The sequence below is a fragment of the Lycorma delicatula genome, chromosome 4 (genome assembly GCF_047948215.1).
Source record: "Lycorma delicatula isolate Av1 chromosome 4, ASM4794821v1, whole genome shotgun sequence".
Taxonomy (NCBI): domain Eukaryota; kingdom Metazoa; phylum Arthropoda; class Insecta; order Hemiptera; family Fulgoridae; genus Lycorma; species Lycorma delicatula.
In genome coordinates this window covers 109,087,494-109,110,140 of record NC_134458.1, presented here as the reverse complement: position 1 = coordinate 109,110,140, position 22,647 = coordinate 109,087,494, and the positions used below count along the sequence as shown (strand labels likewise).

The 22,647-nt window shown below is 31.5% G+C and overlaps 1 protein-coding gene across 1 annotated transcript in view; it reads left to right on the top strand.

Annotated features, from left to right (window-relative positions):
* LOC142323735 (plasmolipin-like) overlaps window positions 1-14,405 on the top strand; it is a 167,668-nt gene extending 153,263 nt beyond the window's left edge. The window contains exons 3-4 of the mRNA XM_075363896.1: window positions 9,299-9,415; window positions 11,492-14,405. Coding sequence (XP_075220011.1) covers window positions 9,299-9,415; window positions 11,492-11,578 — 204 coding nt within the window. The 3' untranslated portion in view covers window positions 11,579-14,405. The remainder of the gene's footprint in view (window positions 1-9,298; window positions 9,416-11,491) is intronic.
* The last annotated feature ends 8,242 nt before the right edge of the window (window positions 14,406-22,647 follow it).

Below are 22,647 nucleotides of genomic sequence, written 5' to 3'. Positions count from 1 at the left end.
ACGCTATAAGGGATGTAGCTCCAATTAGCCGCAGATTTCACGGTAAAAAATGTAAACTCGGCCAAGGACAATTTTATGTCGTTATCACAAATAACTATGTACGTAAGCGAGCAAATAAAGGGTTATTTGATACGGTACTTAAAAATTTCCATTAGCATTTATTCATCTTATAATAAAGTAAATTGTCTTGTTCTTTCTTTGTACTAAAATATAGTTTACTTAGCCTATATCATTATAATTCACCCAGATTTCTCGTCTTGAATTTCGTTTCTTCTATTTACTCACTTATTTTTACTAAAGAAAATATTTACATTATACAGTTTATTACGAGTAATTCTGTATTTTAATTGAAACTGAAGTATTGCGATACGATGAAGAATATTTAATTGAGGTTAAGTGTGTAATACTTATAAAATAGATTTAAAAAAGTGTTTGTTCTTTTATCTTTTCATAATTTAAACAGATTGAAAGTAATGTTAGGGTTGTTTATTTTCTAAGACCGAACTAGTTAAATTTCTATTTGTCCATTCTTTAGAAAATACCATTAATAAATCCTAGTAATATAGTCATTAAAATAAAAATGACGGATATATTTTGTATAAACAGCTTTAAAGTGTCAATTGGCGAAGCCAATTGACACTTTGGAGGTTTAATTAACAGTATAACTGTCAACTTTAACTTTTGTTTTAATACCATAATAATGATAATAATAATAGTAATCTTGGCAACAACGTGCGTTTCTACGGATACTGTTTACAGATTTAGAGGTTATTATGTAAATCCAACTGTCTATAAAGACGAAAGTTTGTCTGTTATCGCATCACGCGAAAATCAACTGACCGATTGCTTTCAAATTTGGAGGATACATTTATGTTATGGATTAAAGATATTAATTAAAGAAAAAAAATATTAACACTTTTACTTCATTATTATATTTCTGCCACCGTGGCAAAGAATTATGTTATGAATTTTTCGTCGTCAAAGGTGTATGTACGCGTACTTTAGTAACCATAATTACTATTATTCTGTCTTTGTAAATTAATCTCTTTTTCAGGTTTCTTGAATTTTGAATATTAATTCAAGTATTCAGAATACTTGAATTTTTATTTATTAATATTATTCTCACAACCATGAGTGTAATGAACACTACGGGGTCCAGGGAGGCGGAGCCCTCTGGCTAGGCGGAAATTGGACCGAAGCCAGCTATGCGATATGTTATATTATTAAATATAATATTACAAATTTTGACGATATTTGTATGAATGAAATTACTTTTGTATCTGAATGCTAATTTTATAACCTATAAATTTTTCAATTCAGCATCAAATTTTGTCTAATATACTGACAAGTATATTATATGAATTAACGCGCTATAAAGAATTAACGAAGCTATAAAAATACTAAATAATTTATAACACACACACACACACACACACACACACTTTTATTTAAAAATTTTTTTAAATAAAAATGTTTTATTACAATTCTTACAGTATTTCTCTTTAAAAGTTTATATGGAATGTTTTCGGCGTAAAACAATAGATCAATGAACTTTATAAATAAAATAAAATAATATTTTTTGACGTTTTAGTTTTTTTTAAATAAATCGGCCCGACTTTAGTAATAGATTCTTCAATATTCCAGATATTCTGTTTCGTATTTTTTTTTTTTTTTTTTTTTTTTTTTTATAAAAACATTTTACAAATTAGGACAACAAAATTTTATTCATGAAATTTTATTAAAATTTAATCATTGCTGTGATCTTTTAAGCCTCATTTAATAGAAACAGAATTTTTTTATAAAAATGTAAAAAAAAAAATAAAAAAGTGAAATAATTGAAATTTTTATTAATTACATTAGATTTTTCAAGTTAATAAAATAGTTAGTTAATTAGATGAAAAAAGATCATACAAATATTACTATCCCTAAATCAATTAAAAATATTAAGTCAATTAAATTATAATTCTGCCTTCACCCTGTTAATTTCACTGTTCGTCAACCAAAGAAACGTAAATACCAGATTAAAAAAAATTATAAACTTTTATAAAATTAAAAAAAACAACGTGCTTCATGGCTTTCAAACCATAATATAAAGTTTAAATATTAAAAAACGAGCCGGTCAGGATTCCCGTCTTGTCACTTCGCTCACCTTTCCCGTCTAGTCAGGGGCTTCGCCCCCTGGATTCCCGCTTTGTTCGTTATCCTTGTGGTTGTAAGAATAATACCGATAAATAACAATTAACGTGTGCAGACTTTACAAATACCTGAAAAATTAAATTACAAGACAGAATAATAGTAACTATAGTACCTAAAGTACATGTGAATTTTTCCTCGTAAAAAACTTCAGCACCAAGAAGGCTGAATCTTCCCAAGGATAACATTGATGTACCCCGAAAATTTGAAAGCAATCGATCGGTTGGTTCTCGCGTGATGCTGTTGAAAACAGATAGACGGAACCTGCCACAAACTTTCGTATTTGTATATTAGATATAAATATATATTTTTTTAATTAAATATTATTTGTTTCGATTGTTGTCATTTTTATTTATTAAAAAAAAGTTTGTAAAGTATTATGACTTTCCCGTCTATTAATAATAACAAATTTAAAGAGAGGTAATATATATTTTAGAGGTGGGGAATAAATTTTAAGAGAAATTTTTCTAAAAGTTAACTTTACTTAAACAAATTTGTTATGTTTTCTCTAAATCTAACACCCTTTAAATAAAGAATAAAATAATTTTTTTTTCAATAAAAGGAAAAAGAAAATTAAAAAATCTTTTCTGCATTTTAGGTTCGGGGTTTATAATTTTTTTAAATTGTAGACATTTCTTGATAACTCAAAAAAACTTGTATAAACTTTCAAAAAATTTTTAAACCGAAGGCAGGAGTACAAAATAACAAAAAACATATCAATTTTAAGATGTGGTGTTAATTTTTTTTTTTAAAACGTTTGATTTATTCATATATGTATAAAGTATCTCTAAAATGCCTCTGAAGAAAATCGAAATTGGTATTTTGCGATATCCCCAACCCCTCCTTAACAAATTGTAAAAAATTTTAATATCAATAATCCAAATATAGAAACATATAAAGATATATAAACATATATATCAAACACTATAAAGAAAATTGATTGATCAATCCTGAGGTACATGGGCAAAAGCAGTGTGACACACATATGTACGCACATACATACATATATTTTTTGTAGGTGAAACTAATTTGACCCTAAAACATAAGATTTGCAAAAAACTAATTCCTCATTTTTAACATGATCACCATATTTTCCCTTTTAATATAGCTATTCTAGCTATATTCACTGGGAAAATAAAATTATAAAAAAGCGGAAAATAACTGAAAAATTATAGTATTTGTTTAATTAACGAATAATTAGAGTTAATTAAACAAACAAAAATCTTAAAAATATTATATAATTAAATTATAATTATACCTTCACCAGTTTACATAAACTAAAGAAACACAAATATCAAATTAAAAACAGTTTATATTTTTATAAAATTTAAAAGTCTCATGGTTTTCAAACTGTATTATCAATTTAAAAAGATAACATAAGATAACTGTCAATAACTGTCATCATGTAAAGGTAGAACGGTAATATCGGATCGAGTGAAATAACTCTTATATTTAGTTGATATTTTAGTTTCATCTATCATTGCTTTTTCAATACAAAATTTACAGTTTGCCAAAGTTAATGTCTTCCAAAAATATGGAATTTAATTTTGTCAAGTTACATCATTTAACGGCTAAACTAATTATTTCTACTTTAGTACAAAAATGCTTCAATTTTGAATAGGAAAGCTAAGTAACTGGAATTTATCGTGATAGGAGAAGGCCAGATTAAAATAGTGCAAGAAAGTTGTATGTTTAAAAATATGGCCGCAAAAGAGTAAAAATTACGGAGTTATCAGTATTTTAAAAATTTAGTTGGGAACAGAAAAAAATTGAGATAGACATAGTGCAGCAGATAATAATGATGATATTGTTCCTTATTTTTTTCCTTGAATTTTTACGGGCATAGACTACTAAGGTCATTAGCCCTCGTCACGTTCTTAGAAGAAGTTAGTATCACCATCAGGAACGTCATATGTAAGTGTGTAAAGGGCACTTATATTTTATTTAAAAGCACAAACTACGCAAAAACATTAATGACACAAACAACGAAGACAAACACAATACTTACGGGGTGTAAAGGGCCCCGATATTAAAATTTGAGATAAGGTTCACAAAAGACCATGAAATTAAAAATACAACTTATCAATACCATTTCCTCTTCTACCTATCTCGTTTATAGTTTGTTTAAGCACCCTCGGGGCGACCAGAACCGCCGTTGAGCAGTATATCAGTCGCACCAGGGCGCCGTGGCAGTTGACTCCTCCTTATAAATAGGCTACAGGCATGCACCACGCCCACCCATAGCCTCGCGCCCTCAGTTTACCCTTGAGGGTCCCCCATGCCATCATTGGACACACCCCGACTCACTGCTCTTGAATGCAGACCAGCCAAGATGGCCTAGGCAAGAGGGCTACCTCCCGTCACTACACGTGCTACGCTTCGAGACTCCCATATACATAATGAATTCCACTTAGAGATTCTTTACACAGCTTTAAAAATTTTTCAACTTTTACAGACTTCTAAAGAAGTCCACTGGCGTGTAAAAATGCAACTATCTTTTCTTCATTTCCATTATCCAGATCAGCAGTAATATCATTTCTAAGACGGAACCTCTTTCTGAGGTCCTCATATATGGTACACTTTTCTATTAGATGCTTGATTGTCAGTGTTTTATTACAAACGCCGCACATTGGTCTCTCTTCGCCGGTTAACAAATATTAATTTGTTAATCGCGTGTGACCGATTCTAAGTCTGGTCACAGCTACTTGTTCTCGGCGAGTCAACTTCACGTCACTTTTCCATTTATATGAAGAAGTTTTAACTGAGTTTAATTTGGTATTTAAACTCCTCCAATCAGTATTCCAATCAGTAATTTGTTTCTTACTATGCTCGTTAGACAGTTTTTAACATCTGCCACTCTTACAGGAAATGCATCCAAATCATCGCAGACTGTTGTCTTTCTGGCAGCTTCGTCTGCGCTCTCATTACCTGTAATACCAGCATGCCCTGGAGTCCATACAAATACGCATCGCTGTCCTCGTTGGTTTAGAACATACAAAATGGACAGGATGTTTGCAATTAGGACACCCTTAATGTTCTTGTTCCGAATTGCAACAAGTGCACTTAGAGAATCGGAACATATTAGCACTCTCTCTTCGCAATAATGTTCTATGTAGCGAAGAGCTTACTGCCAACGGTTGCCAAAAATTTCTGTTGGATGATAACTGCTGGCTTCTTTTTTATTTCTCCCTGAGAGAGATCCAACCTTGTATTTACCGCTGGCAAAATCCATGGCGGTATTTCTCTAGTAGAAATTGCTAGTGTCTCTGGAATAGCAATTTCGTATTTCCTTTTTAATTAGTGGTACCTAATTCCGGCTGGTCTGGAATAGGTAGCACGACGTTCGTATAATGCAGCCATAGGATGTTTGTTGAAAAGTTTGTTATTTATATGGGCAGGAAAAGCCCATATATTTGCTGCGTATCTTAGCAAAAGGATCTCTCTTCTATAATGTAGTGACAGTATTCCGGCTTCAGACATTAGACTAGTCGCTGGACTTGTGCGGAAAGCGCCTGTCGCATATCTTATTCCGCTTTTGTGAATAACGTCTAACTTTCTTAAATGCGACTTCCTAGCGGATTAATATACAATACATCCGTAGTCTAGTTTTGATTGAACCCAATGCCTTATACAGTCTCAATAATATCTGAGCCCCAATTAATGTTCGATAAACATTTAATAATGTTTAGGGCTTTTTTGCATCTAACACTCAAGTCCAGTATGTGTAGTCCCCACGTAAGGGATTTATCTAATACTAGTCCTAAAAATCTCACGTTATCTTTATATTGTATTGGATCATTGCCAATTTTCAACATAGGACTTTGATGAGGAATTCTCTTCCTACAAAAGTGTACACAACAGGTTTTTTCTGGTGAAAATTGGAATCCATTATTCCTCGCAACTTCATTTAGAGCGTTAATCGCCCGTTGCAATTTGTACTTCACCATAGCAGTCTTGTTGCTGGCATACACAATTTCCAAGTCATCAACATAGACGCTTTTGCTGATTTCTACTGGAATGGCTAATATCAATTTATTAATGGCAATGGTAAACAAGGTACCGCTCAACGGCGAACCTTGTGGTATGCCATTTTCCAACATTCTTTCAGATGAATATTCATTATTGACACGTACTTGGAAGGTACGGTCATTCATATAGTTGCTGAGCAATACTGGCAGATTGCCACGAATGCCCCATTCATGTCGCCAGGTCATATCAAAAGCCTTCTGAAGATCAAAGAAGACTCCGACATAATGTTTTCTTGTAATAAAGCTGTTATATATAATATTCTCTAAGTTGATCATCTGATCGGTGGTAGAGTGGTATTGTTGAAAACCTGCTTGATATGGTGATATCAGGTTTTCTTTTTCTAAAACCCAAACGATTCGATTATTAATCATTTTTTTGAGTATTTTTCCCATAGCGCACGTCAAGGAAATAGGACGATAGCTATTGGGATCTGTTAAATTTTTATTTTTCTTTGGTACTGGAACAACATGAGCCTTTTTCCACTGCTGCGGGTACATTCCATCCCGCCATATTTGATTATACAGTTCTAATAGTCTGCGTTTTGCAGTGGTATTCAGCTGCCTGATAATATTATAATGGATTTCATCCGGACCAGCAGCTGTGTTGCCTGCATTCTCCAACGCTTTCACGAATGTTTCCATTTTAAATGGTACATTATATGAGTAATTATACTCAGTACGGAAATTTAGTAGACCTTAAAGTTCTTCTTTTTTCGCTCGAAAATCTTCTTCGTAGTTAGCCGTTTTGCTAGCTTTCTCGAAGTGATTGGATAATAACTCTGCGATTTCGTTTGGAGTGTCCTTAATTTCGTCTTCATCTTGAAGGCTAGTTATGGGTGCAAAATTTTTACGCCCACAAATCGCCTTCACTTTCCTCCAAACATCTGATGCAGTATTGGTTCTGTCGATGGATGATCGTTTCTTCGAGTTTATCATGAGACGTTTTGCATACGCCCTGTATTTTTTAAAGGCAATAAGATTCTCTGTGGTAGGACGTTTCTTAAAGGTGTTATACGCCCTTTTCTTTCTTTCTTCACTTATTTCATCGTTCCACCATGGAACGGGTCGTTTCGTAAGTTTCCCAGATGTTTTGGGAATGAATCTCGATGCCGACTCAAGTATCGCATTTGTTATAGCGTCGACATCGTTACCGATAACTCCAGTTGTTTCAGGGAGTAACATTCTAACTGTGAAGCTCGTCCAATCTGCCTTTTCAAACAACCATCTTTTAGAGATGGGATATATTTATTTTTCTTGTAACATCAGTTACAATTTGCACCGGGAAATGATCGCTTCCATGCAAATCGATCTATCTCTGGCATTGAAAAAGGTTCCTGACCCATCGTTTAAATGCATAAGTTCAAAATTCATCAGCAACCTTTCCAATTCTCTTCCACGGGGATCTACTCGGTCCGATCCCCAAAGAGAATTATGAGGATTAAAATCACCCACCAGTAAAATAGGTGGGGGAAGCTCAGAAATTAGTTGCGCTATGTCATCCTCCTTCCAATCAAAATACTCCAGGTATATGCTGCAAACTGTGACCTGAAGCGGACGCTTCATTCTAATGGCGACCGCTTGCAGGTTTGTATTTAGATCAACAGCTTCGGCGGTAGCTCTGGTCGATGTTAGTAGGGCTACTCCACCTCTAACTCTTATATTTGGCGGTTGATCTCGCAGAAATGTATCATATCCTTTTAATTTAAAATTTTCATTTCGGCTGAAATGTGTTTCTTGCAGACATATACAAATCGGGTCTACATTATGTACTAAGCGTTGGAGCTCATGGATGTTTGAAAAACATCCATTGATGTTCCATTGTACAATCGACTCGCTGATAAATTAAATTATAGCCTAGGTTTCCCTTTCGGCCAGCCTTTCTTTCTTTTCTTCTCCATGCTGCGAACAGTCTCGTATTCGCGGAGAGCGTCGTCGCCCGTATAGCTTCCAGTCTCCGAATCGGAGACCACCGAAGCCGCCGACGACGACGGACATGGATACAAAACTAAAGCTAGATTAAAATTAAAAATTAAAATAAAAAAACTAACATTTAACTAATAAGACTAATTTGTCTTGTTAACGATTAAAAAATAGCAATATCTGGACAAAAAAAATTTGCAAAATCGTACCCTACCCCATAAAATGCTTTTATAGTCGCCTGCTATGTTGTGACGTCACAGGTGAGCGGTAAAATTAAATAAATGAAATAATATTGTAATAATAAATGTTAATAAATAATAAATATTGTTGTAATGAGTAATAAGTGTAAATAAGTAACTCGGTCTTGCTGTGTGTCAAACTCGATCGCCCGGTCGACTCAGTAACTGGTGCGTTAAGCCTCGTGGCTACACCAGCCTGCCGACCGTGTAAGCGATATTTGTTCTATGTAAGTTGTGAAACTACATTTGTTTAGTTAGTGCCGACCATCGTCTCTAGTACCGCCACACCCGCGTGAATTAAATACTGTATACGCGCCCGCTTTAGTTAGAATCATTGAATTTAATAACTGTAAAAATATTAAAAAACAAAATGATAAATATTTTTAATTAAGTTGTGTGCAGCTTTAACTGCTTGATGGGAAAGTCCTATAACTAAATATACTTACAACAGTAATTGTATGTACAAAATAAAATATAAATGCAATGGAAGATAGATTTCCGTTTATCCAAACGCAAAGAAAATTAAAATTAAGGTATAGTGAACACATGAGATATTTAAAAAATCAAAAACAAGATAATTACCCAATGTATTTAATAAAAAAAGGACATACCCCAATGAAAATGGAAGAATCAGTTGAAAAAAATGGAAGAATGAAGATTTTAGAATACTTTAATTAAAAAGTAACAATAAGAACCTCATTCTGCTGAAAACAGGAATAAACAAATAAAATTAAAAGGTAAGTACAACCAAAAAATAAACAAGAAGAAAACCAGATAAGACATCACGCCAAATAAAGGGAGGGGCATTGTGTTTTGTTTATTTTTTTTATATTTCAATGTTTAATGTAAGTTTTAATGGTGTAATTTTAAATATTTATTAAATTTTTTTTAATCAATTATTCTTTTCATTGCTTTCAGGAAATGTTGAATACTTGTATAATGACTATCCTATATTTGACTGGATTCATAATCCAACTGTATACATGGTCACCAAACTACCATCCTCAAATACGAGACCCAAATATTATTGCAGGAGTAAGTAAATAAAATATTCCCTAACTTGTAAATACATAATTACATATGGTGTATGTTAAGAATTGAATGTTCATTTAAACAGTTCATTTATAATCAAACAATTATTATAAAAACCATAACTGAATTTCAAATTTTATTAAAGAAAAAAAATTGAAATCAATTCCCTAACAGGGTCTTGGCTGAATGTTTTTAGAATTCACCTGAGAAGTTTTTGCAGTTAATTATTGAATTACTGAAATATAGTTGGTTCATTTTCTACATTCTAAACAAGGGAAACAGTAGTTGGCTCAAAAAACAAAAAATTATTTATTTTAGCTCAAATCTGATATTTTAAAACTAAATTTACTTTTGCTTCTTTTGTCCATTTATTTTAGTATCAATACCAATGAAATTATCCTAAATGAATTGTACTTGGTAAAAATTGAAAAAAAATGGGGTTTTTGACATCCAGTTTCAGCATATATACTAGCTGCAGGGTGTGCCTTCAGCACACGTCTGTAGCTAGGCCCTCCAGGTGGGTTACCCTGGTGGCTGGCGTCTTGGAATGCTATTGGTGTCCAGCACATCTCTAACAATATCAGATTGTTAGATTGCACAATCTCAACATTTTCATCAAGATCCATATGTAAATTCACTCACTTTGGGAGCTGGAAGCTTAAATATAAATTAAATTAATTTATTATTTATGGATTACATTCAATTTGCAAAAATAAATTATCTTATTACAAAACTAACCTTCCGACAAAATATCAGTGGTTTCTAAATGGATAATTGATAATATTTTCAGTATCGATTTCGAAAATAGTTGTTTTAAGATCTGCTCTACGATATTGAATGAATGAATTATGGTAGTAAAATTTATTAATTTATTTTATAATTATTATCACTGTTGTTATTTATTGTTTATAAACATTTAAGAAAAAAATCGTATGATTTTTTGATAGGCAGTATGTTCAATTAGGTAAGGATGTTGTTCTCAGCTATATTTGTTGGTGTTGCTTCTTATTACCTATTGTTTATAAACATTTAAGAAAAGAAAAATCATATGATTTTTTTTGACAAGCAGTATGTTTGATCATGTAAGCATGTTCTCAGCTATGGGGATGCACACGTAGACAGACACACATATAAATGCCCTTTAGTAGGGTAGGATGAATGTTTTATTTTTACTCACATAGAGGCAAAAAATCATCATACTTTGGATGTTATTCCTTGTTACTAGAGCTGGAAGTTTCTATACCAATGGTAATGTTGGATAAAACAGAATTTGAAATTTATTGTTGAATAATGAATTTACTTTGGTCTAAAGTAAGACAATAAACTCACCTGACCTCTTAAGGCGGCCTCTTCAGTGATGATTGCCTCCTCCTTCTACATTTCTTTCTCCTTATTCTTGCTCCTTTCATCCCTGAAGAGGAATCATGGAGTCTTTGTAACAATCCACACTGGTTTCATTTTGGCATAATAATGTCACTGTATGATAACAAGTCATTGAATATTTCTAATTGTAATAATACATCTTGAGATTAGAAAAACTTCATTCAATCTGGACAAAAACAATCAAACTTACTTGCACTTGAGGAGGGCTTGGTTTTACCTGGTTGGTATTTCAGCCCCTGGTTTGTTGCATTACCATAAATCAGGAAAAAGAGGTCTTGCAACCCCTAACTGCAACGAGGATATATCATTGGCTTTATAACTCCTGTCATCCTTATCATGGACCTAGTAAAGCTATGGTAGACCTAGTTAAGTTATGCCCAAATAACTTAAAATAGAGAAGGAAGAACCCATGATGAGGAAAAGGGATGGGTAGTGAAAAAAGGATAATCTATTCATGGAAGAACTTCAGTTACAAAAACAATTGAAAAACAACAATACCCAGAGAAAGCTCAAGTTTTCTTCCAGAATAAAAAAATAAAAAATCCTGATCCTTGAAATCATGCGGTTTGTTGAACTATAAAAACAAATTAAATCATACTTAACTCCATAAAACAATTAACTTAATTAAATTAACTCCATACTTAAACAAATTTTTATGTTATATAATAATTTTAAAAATGTTATTTTATTTTTCAGGTGATTGGAATTTTAAATACAATGGCATATGCAGCTGGTTCATATTTCTTATATGTCGAATGGAAAGCATCAACACCACCACAGTGAACTATTAATTAACACATTAATATTTATTGGACTAAATCCTGTTTTTATATAAATTTTATTTTAAAGCCAATAATAATAATATGCAGGATATTATGGCTTATCCATTTGATAATAAATAAAATAAAAATTTTCTGATGTTACAATATTGAATAATTTCTAACATTAAAAAATAAGATTGAGAAAATTAATCTAAATTTAAGAAATAAATAAATTCATATCAGTTTTTGAGAGGAAAAGGAACCTTACTTATAACTTTATACTTGGTACACCTTGCCACTAATAGTACCAAGGTTTTATTTAAAACTGATGGTACTACTGGTCAGGGACAAGCCAGTTTTTAAAATTAAAAATGTCTACATGCCATTATAAAAATGTCAACATTTTTATAATCATTTATCTAATTGACATTGATATACTACGTGTTTCATACTTTATTTCAGTTACAATCATATCTTTATTTATCATTGTGTTCACTTCGTCTTCTTCATTAGACTAGAATCATATCTCTTGTAATATAAATTAATATTATAAAAAAAATACCTGAATAATATAAAAACAATTATTTTTTATCAATTTAAATATTGTTTATTTCATTAATTGGTTATATAAATGAATAAAAAAGTGTTTAAGTGTATATAATACAGGGATGTAATAGTTCTAAAGCTCACCAAAGTGCTTCTATAATAACTTTTACTTTTAGATATAGCTCTAGAATTTTACTTATCCATCTTTTTTTTTAGAGTTAATAGTAATTTGAATGAATATCTAGGGTTATTCATGAATTTAATATACTTTATTTTTGTCATTAAAATTGAAAAAAGTTGGTTTATAAAGCAAATTTTAAAATGTAGCAAGAATGTAATTTTATTGAATTTAATTTTATTAATTTTAAATGAGAGAGGTTAACGTGGCCTACAGAATTTAGAATAATGCATGAATTTGGATTTTCATTCTATTTCATCATGGTATATCAAGCATGGATTATTATTATTTTTATTACATGCCGATCTCTGCGGCAGAGTGGTAGCATCTTGGCCTTTCATTCAGAGGTCCCAGGTTTATGTTACAAAATTCCATTGGACAAAATGACCAAAGCAGTTAATCCCCATCATCTCATAAAAAAATAACATTTATTTTCAGACTAAAAATCATTATGATGTGTTTGAGCTTATATTGAAATAGTGGTTGAGTGGTAGTCAGACTTAAGGTCTGGGTTCAAACCCTGCTTGTTGATATTTTTTCCTAGTATACAATTAATCCCATTATTAATTTAAAAAAAAAATAAAAAATACAGTAATTGTAATTTAGCGAAAACTTAAAATAATAATAATAAAATTAAAATAATAATCCAACCATGTATGAGAGAACTATCATATAATACTGCTGTATTATACGATAGGCTTTAAATAATGTACCTGTTTATAAAATGTAAGTGGCTGTTACTTTGTAATTAAATTTTCTAATAATTAGCCCTACTAATGTCAAACTGCTCATTTATCATTTCTCCCACAGCATTATAACTAATTTTGCACAACTTCTTATATATTCATGTTTAGATCATTGAGAATAGCATGTAAGATACTAATTTTCTGTCATGTATATTTTTATACTTTTGTAATGTTTACTTTTTTAAATGTAGTTTTTTAACTTATCTATATAATTTTTTTACCATGGTAAATGTAGTTTAACTTATCTATTTAATTTTTTTACCATGGTAAATAGTATTGGTACTGACACAATAACTTAGATTATTATAGGGAGGTTAGAGTATAATTTTTCACATTTTTAACTCTTAATTATCCATATTCATTTGATCATGCACAACTTACACCAACAATGAGCATCTTATACCATAAAATCTTTTTCTTTTATATATATATATATATATATATATATAAGTTTTTATATATAAAAATTTTTACTTAAAAAAATGTTTAAGTTTTTATATATATAAACTGATTCTTTTAGTTTTATCTGAAATATTACATATATCAACAAATATAACTAATGCAAAATTATTCTGCATTATTGAGTATAATATATATAAAAATTACTGTTTCCATTGTATGACATTCAGAATTTATTTCACACTTTTGGTGCAATAGTGATAATTAATTCAAATAAGAATTTAGATATGTGTATTTTTGTAAGTTTACAGAATTTAATTTTTTAAATAACATGATTATGTGGTCCTAATAAAAATAATCTTAAAAAATTGCTATTTATTATTTTTTTTGTTAGAAATGGCAAAAAAATGATTCTTCATAATTTGTTAGGTTAATATCAATTTTGCTAAAAGAAATTTTGTGTATTTTTTTAAAAGTAAAATACTTAGTTGTAGATTTATAACAAAACCAATCAATTCTGTATAAATTCTCATGCTTCACTGAAATGTGAAGCGAGTGGAAAAAAATTATATAATACATATCTTATCAAAAATATCACTTCAGAGCTGTTTTAATTTTTTTTAATTTCAGATTATACCATATGTCTAGTTAAGGGTTAAAAAGATTTAAATAAATTCTATTAAAAGGAAACTGAAAGAGAAAATAAAAATATACAAATAGTATAAATAATTTTTTTTTTATGTTAATCTTTTAGTAAATTACTTTTACAATAAAAATTAAGTGCAAGTTTTGAAACAATGTATTATATCAATTTAAATAAGTACTTCGTAAAAATACTAGATAAAATTTTATATTAATTTTCTAATTTACTTTATTGTTAGTATTGTATGTAAATCCCATTTATTGTTATTTTTATTGTCATCACCATCATCAATATAATGTTATATTTTGTTTGTAATTTAATAAAGTAATTATTATTATCCCATTGATCTATTTATTTAAATATTTGTATATAAAATTACATAATGCAGAAAAAGCTAAGTAATATCCCAATAATTCTGCTGCAGTCTGCAACTGGAATAAATATATTTTCATGACATTTATATTCAACTCACTATTTGGTCATAAAAAATAAATTGTATAATTCTGTTCCTTTGTACTGTGCATAATCTTAAGTGAAGTTATGTTATTTCAGTCTTTTGGATTATAAATAGTAAAACTGTTCTCTTTGAATTTCCTCGCCTTTGAACCTTCGAATATTTTACAGTGACAGCCTGAATATCTTCAGGCTTAGTTTTTTAAAAGAAGATGGAAGTTTGTAATTTTCCCTGAATGTATTTTTTTTATTTTCTACATTCAAAACTAATTATTTTAAGAAATATATTCAATATTGATGACTCTTTTATTATTTTTTACTGGAAATACAATTGTACTGGAAGTATTATGGTGTTGCAGTAAAAATTCTAGTGGAGTGTTATGACATTTGAATTTTTTTTAAAAGACAATTTTCCATACAGGAAACAGTTTTTATATTAAATTTTAATATTTATTATTAAATAGGTATCAAGAAATACAAAACCTATACGGTTGAGTTTCCATTTACACATAAATTTGATGATAATCTTACAATGATTCATTATTTTTGTTTCAACCAGTTTTTGTGACCGAGGAGAAGGATTTGTGACTGATCATACAAGGTACCACTACCCAGATAAGCATATTGAAAGAACAAGTTGGAAATATTGTAGACCAGACTACTGTAAATTTGTTCGCAATGGGTGCCACACAAACTCAAGAGAACGGCTTGTGAAATTATCGTGATTTCCTTTCCAATATTGTAACAGACAAGACTGGGGTGCATCAAGACGACTCAGAAGAAGAATGGCAGAGCATGGAATATCAGCACTATGGTTTAACACAATCAAAAAATCCAAAAAACAACAATCTGCAAAACAATGTTTATCTTGCATTGTTTTGGAATTCCAAACATGTGTACAGGACTGACAACCTGAAGTGACATTGACTGTAAATTTTGTGCAGTACAGAGAAATATATTGTGTTTGATGATAATTTGCAATCAGCAATGCTCGGCTACACAAATCACGTGCAACCACAGAGGCTTTTGTGAAGGTAAAATTTAGTTACATAGATCTCTGATAATTCAACAAAATATAGATATAAATTGTAAAAATATATATTAAAATATAATATAAATTCTTAAATCTGTAACTTAATTTCAGTACAAAGTGGATTTATTATAATTTTGCATGTTATGAATATAGAATGAGAAATTAGATATGTTATAAATTTAGATCTCATTTTGTTTACTCTGAATAAACAAAAGCCTTGCTATTTTAAGTAGGATAGAATTCTAAAATTAGTGAAAAATACTAAAAATAAGAAAAAGGAGGATGATATATTAATAAATAAAATTATGGAAAAAGTGGTTGCAACAAGTTTGAAGTGCTTTATGACAACCTCTTTTTCTTGGAAAGTGATTAATTCATCACATAAACTTGAGGTGTGTTTTGTTGTGAAACTTAAACCAGACTGAGAGAGAGAGAGAGAGAGAGAGAGAGTAAGAGAGAGAGATATTGATTGATATTCTATTTCCTGCAAGAAAATTCTTTACAGTATAACCCATTGGCCTTATGGTAACATATCAGATTTTACCGTAGGAGAAATTTACAACCGTAATCACTGCAGAAAAAAATTCTTGAAATAAAATTAGGCAATGAGGTTTTGAAACTGTATAAAGAAAACCTATTATTCATTAAAAAGTAGTAACATAAGTTGTCAGTTAATATTAAATAACACACAATTAGTAAAACAGACAAATTCCTTTCTGAAATTAGAAAAACAAAAGCTTTAGAGAGAGAGTGAAGCTCATCTGAGTTTTTATGGCAGATACACAGAGTGAAATTATACAGGAAATTTTGAAAATTAAATATTCTTATGAAATAATTATTTTAAATAAATTAATTTGTAACATTTAAAAAGAAAAAAAAAATATTATTTATGAATAGATACACAAAACTTATTTTTGAAGATTACATCTTGCAGTGAGCTCAGTTTGTGTAGAATTTCTGCAATCTCTTAGTGAAATTCTACATTTCTCGATACAATATTTTACAGGAATTTCAACAATTCCTTTTTGGATCTTGGCTTTTAGTTCTTCTGTTGTAGCAAGTGGACTACTATACACTTTGGTTCTGAGATGACCCCAATAGAAGAAATCGCACACCAACAAATTACGAAACCTGGGAGGCCATAAATGTTGTCACCATTTTTCAAAATTATATGGTTACCAAACAATTGACGTTGCAACCATAAATATTCATGCTGTGTGATGTTGATTCCAACTTATTGAACCAAGTGTTGTCAATAATTTGTGAAAATAGCTACCATAGCACAACAAAGTTTTTCAGCATGGCGATGTATCAATCTGATGTGACTATAGTCATGAAGCCATCCTCATTTTCAAAAAAAAAAAGATCCTATTATGCCATACCAGGTCACACCACACTACAGAGTAACCTTGTTGCTGTGCAGGATTCTCTTGTACCCAAAAACTAAAATTTTGTTTATTATCGAATCCATTAAGGTGGAAAGGACTATGACCGACAACCACAGTTTGTTAACAAAGTCTCTGTTCTTGTTTGTCTTTACAACCATTCATCAAACAGAATTGATAACGAATTATGTAATCATTTGGTTTCAGTTCCTGAATGATTTGCAACTTATACAGATGGTAAAGTCCTGCAACAGTATTCTTCAAACACTTGCATGACGAATTAAATGGTGTGGGCTTATGTCATAAGAACTGTTCAGTGTTGTTCTAGATACAATATCAAACAGCCTACCTATATATTATATTAATATATAATATTAGATATTGTATATTGCCTGGTGTATGAATGGTCCACAGAGGATTCATTTTCATTCTTGAACCTGTTTCCTCAAACTTAGGTATCCACATGTTAATTGCATGTGCTGACTGTACACGATTGTGGCGTTCTAAATAAAACTGATTGCAAAATTTTCTACGCGCAGCTTACACACTCTCATTATTTTTATAAAAAGCTTTGATAGCAGAAGCACATTACTCTCCACTCCAAGTATCCATGATAACTAAATGGCATAATAGCTTGAATTGACATCTCGAAGTTATTCAGTGTTGAAACTTGCCTAGGACTACCAACAAAAATTTCAAAATTTCCTGTTTCCCTAAATCACCTGTATGTATAATATGTCTATTAGGTGCCATAACTTGACATATTATGAGAACAATAAATAAATATATATATTTTTTGTTTAATACATAACATAAATCGGCTAGAGTGAAATTATTTAAAACAATAACCTTTTAAGTTGACAAACTTAAGCATATTTAATGAATAAAATGTTTTCTGATATTCTTGCAACCATCTTCAGTGATTGGTGCTACTGTTATCTACAAAAATATTTGTTTTTTTTTGTACCTTCATTCATGTACTCACCATTAAAGTTTTGTTCATGTATTTTTAATTGTAAAACATATACCAAAAATTAAATTTTAACTTAACTTAACATTCCAATGGTCTCTGTGGTGGAGTGGTAGCATCTCAGTGTTTCATCTGGAAGGCCCTAGGTTTGAATCTTAACCAGGCATGGCATTTATCAACAACTAAACAAAATGCAGTGGAACATAATAAGGTCCTTTCTCATGCATTGAAATATTTTTCCATCTTACATGAAAACAGGTTTGAGAGAAAGGATATCATTATGATTCTGAAAAATAACAAACATCTCAAATCAGGTTGTACTTGGGAAAATGAAGATTATGAAGGTTTCCAAATTTTCTTTCATTACAAAGCCAGTATGCTTATATATCCAGTATGCCTGAGCCTACTGAAATGCATGTTAATTCAGTCCTATAAGTAACTTCATTGCAAACACTATAGCTGACTGCATAAACTACATAATTACTTTAAAAGAAAAATAGTCTGATTATTGTTCTTGTATCTTAGGGGCTTATATATGCAACCAGTCATAATACTAGGACAAATAGTATAGAATAAAAGATTAATATTAACTCCTTGCTATTAAGAAATATGCTTTGCCACATGCTCTTACTAGAACAGTCAGAGAACTTGCAAGAATTAATTCTGATTTAAATTTGCAAGTTAACTGGAAAACCCAAAGGGAGTGGAATATACCACTTCCTTAGGTATCTGGCCTTGCAGAGGGTAGTTGAAGGGGATTGATGCTCAGATAGATAAAGTAGCAACCCAGATGGCTAGGGGCCTACTTGGGAAATTACTTTGTCAAGACAGACGTTTTGGCATTGAGCCCCAGTTAATTGAGCTATTCGTTTTTTGGGATGGAAGTAGGTTGTGTCAGGAACTCTGTAATGGAGCTGTGTTGTGGGAGATGAAGGCATTGACCTCACTCCTGAAAGCAGATCAGATCATAGAGAGTGAGTGTATGCTTTTTGTTAGTATCTTATTGAAGTTCTTGATTGTCTTTGAAAAATTAGGAGATGGATTTCACTTTTACAGGATAAAATTATCATTGTTGCAATCAACATTTGTTTAAGGAGACTGATAATAGAATTCAGATGTTTCTAATAGAATAAAATGAATAAATGTTTGATAGAACAGTATAGTTTGAAATTTACTTACAGAAAATATGGAAATGGTGTATTGTGACCTTTGGTGAGAGATAAGCACGGGGAAATGTTAGTTAGTTGAGAGAGCTACAAATTAAAATAAGCAAGTGAGATTGGAAGAGAATACAAAGGCGACAGTAAAGTTGAGTAAACACACTGATGAAATGTCTACTGAGGCATTTGCATCGGTGGCATCCTGACAGAGGTCAAACTTAAGACTGAGATATGTAATCAAATATAGAGGGTCTAAAAGACAGCCTCCGGTAAAGCCCATCAGGGCTAAGAACAGAGTAAAAGCTTTTATATGGATTTGAATACTACATCATGAATACCGGTGTTCTTTGGTGATTGGATTTCAATAACCACACATCTCTGCAATGGTCGACCGGAGATTGTACAAGACTACACTTCATTTACATTAATATATATCATCCTCTAAAGTAATATGTTATGGTAGTTACTGGTTCTAGAAGCTAAACAGAAAAAGAGAAAGAGAGCTAATTATGGAGAGAGTGGTGTGGCAACCGGGATCATCACAAGGCGGGTGTCTTCCCCTACTGGAGTCAGATTGTTACCACATGATGTGCTTTATATTGGCGAGTGCAACACTAGCCGGTAAGATTCAGGGAGAGCTGCAGATCGCATACGCACCTGTACACATGTTTTCCACACCAAGCCAGCTGGGAGCCCAGCACCTTATCATGCAATGACGGCTATATAAGCAGTGATGTGGGAAAGTGAAAGCATTCACTTCCGAACCACCACCAAGAGACAAAAAAAGGAGAAGAATGAAGAAGTTCCCTGGCCAGCCCAATGTGGGATCTCTCAGCAGATGCCAGCAGCCACGATGGAGCCACAACTCTCCAACTACAACCTGTTGAGCTGTGTCAACATTGCTGGAGACCAGCAACCAGACTCAACGATCCTTTTCAGGCTTACTTATCAAACTCACAAACAGCCAGCCCTTTTCAGGGCCACCACTACAGAACCCCAAACAGCTCTTTTCAGTGCTACCAGGTCATTCTTAAGGTGCCACGTGTCATCAGACTAATCCAGTGACAGTACATAACACTCTCTCTATTAATAGGAAATGAAGATTTAAAAACCATTCTATGAAAAAAATAACAGAACCTTCATTACATAATATTTAATTGAATTTCAATTTTTTTTTTAACTACTTTGCAATTATCAAATTAATTCATAAGGATAATAAATACTCTTATATTAAATACTATATATTTTTATACCAACTCAGTTGATGTAATTATAATTAGCAAAATTTTATTAAAGTGATGAAATTTTTGTTGCAGTAACAGTTTTTGTTTTTATTATTAAATCTTTAATTTTTAGAAAAACTAAAAATTCATAGAAGTTTTTAATTTAGCACTTCTATATTTTTAGTAAAAGTGTTTCTTCTTTTTCATTCAAGTGGTAGAGTGTTCATATACAACTTGAAAAGATCCTGAGAGAGCTCAGTGAACTCAAATCCTTCTTGTGTTTGTGTATATATATATATATATATATATGTATATATGTGTGTGTGTGTGTGTGTGTGTGCGCGCGCGCGCGCGCGCACGCTTGTTATCACATTTCATTCAATATCAAGTAGAACTTATTGCTATACTATCTATATGTATGTTATGGTTCTAACAGTAATCGTAAGAAAAATGAATGATACTGGCAAACAAATGATGACTACACTACTATTTTTAGCCTATATAAACATTATGACATTTAGTATTTTATCTATTAATATAAAAATCATTTAACAATTCGCTAATTAACTGATACTTCAGTTCAAAAGAATTGTTTTAGTGTTTTTTACAATAAGTTATTTTTACAGATTTTTTGGAGTCATTGACTGGTTAGATACTATTCTTCATTCTTTTATATTTGTACTAACCATCCAACCTCAACATAATTACCTCATCCTTTATTTTTAGTTGTTTTGTTTATTCCATTTTTGTCTTCCTGTACAGTTTTTAATTTCTATACACCCTTCTACTACCAAATTAACTAAAACTAGATATTTTAATATAAGACCAACCATATTATTATTTACAAAGAAAGAATTCTGCTAAATAGTTACTGGAATAAATTCAAAAAGAATTTATTCATTCTCAAGAATCATTTATACAAAGAATTTAATTAAACTAAAAAACAACATGACCATTTTTATTGTCAAGAAATCATTACTAATAAAAAAATTGTACATTGCCCGCCATATAGCAATAAGATAAAAACTAATAAAATCATGGGTTATGTTGATGATCTGGAATGGATAGAGGTGTTGTTTTTCGCTCCTGATTTTTTGGTTTTTTTAGTAGTTTTCGGTAGTTTTACTGTTCTAGTGGTCTGTGATAGATAACTATAATTGTGTGAATGGTTTCTGAATGTACTTTGGGTGTGTGCGTTCTTTTTTGTATTTTTCGTGTGCCTTTGTTATGACCACGTGGTATCAACTAGGTTAGTGAACTTTCAAGGTAATAGCGTTATATATACTCATACTTAGTGATATTAATTAATTGTGTTCTAAACTAATTAGTGTACCATTTAGTATTTAGTTATACATTACGTAATCTAAGTTATAGTTACATTTCTTGAAGGTTAACCAATAAACTAGGTTAAGTACATGGCAAAAATGTTTTCGCGCAAGTTTTGGTTTTCCAAACTACTTTTGTGATCCAAACCACTTTGGTTACAAAAACGTGTTTTGGCTTCCCAACTAGTTTTAGCTTATCAAACCGTTTTGGCTAATACAGACGGCAGTCATCTTGGCTACAGTTTTTTCTTAGTCTTAGACCTCCTTTTGTGCATTTTTGACATTATTTCTTTGGCGAAATGCAAGAGGACGAGATACAGGTCTTCAGGCCAAGAAAGAGCCTTCCGAGATCACCCATTAGTAGTGAGGAACCGGCACTTCAGAACAACAGAGGTAGGTTGAACGAAATATGTTTGGATCGTCGCTGCTTGAACTGGGTGAGCAAATGAAACAGCTCAATAACCTCATTACGATGAATGTCACCACCAAAACAGAGATAAAAGAATGCGCCAGGAAGCTAGGTGACTTAGTGAGGAGGGTCGATGACCTTCATTGCTCCTGACGTATTTCTCCAGAGTCCGGTGGCTCAGGAAAGACGGTAGAGTCCGCCAGTCAAGAGATAAGGACGGCGCTCGAGGAGGGAACTGACGAGGACAGTTTAGCTAAACCCGTACTCAAACTAAACCTGTGGCCCAAAGAGTTTTTTTTAGATATACTGAGCTGGTTGCTGAACCTGTTCTAGATGACGGAGTGGGAACAGTGATGGTTATCGATCTGGCCACAAAGATGAACCAAGGCCTGCAGAGGAATGCAATGGTAGGAGTTACTTGGATTAAACGTTTTATATAAAAGAACAAACTAAAAGCGGGTCAGGTCTTGGTCAAAAAACCAAACGCTGGGGTCCTGACTGAAGAGGAAATTAACTGCCACAGTAACATGAATTACGTGGTCATAGTCAACACGGGCAAGGGCGAAGATAAGACCAGCAGTGACCTCTCTAGAGCGGTAAGCATGGTTCTGGGGAAAGACA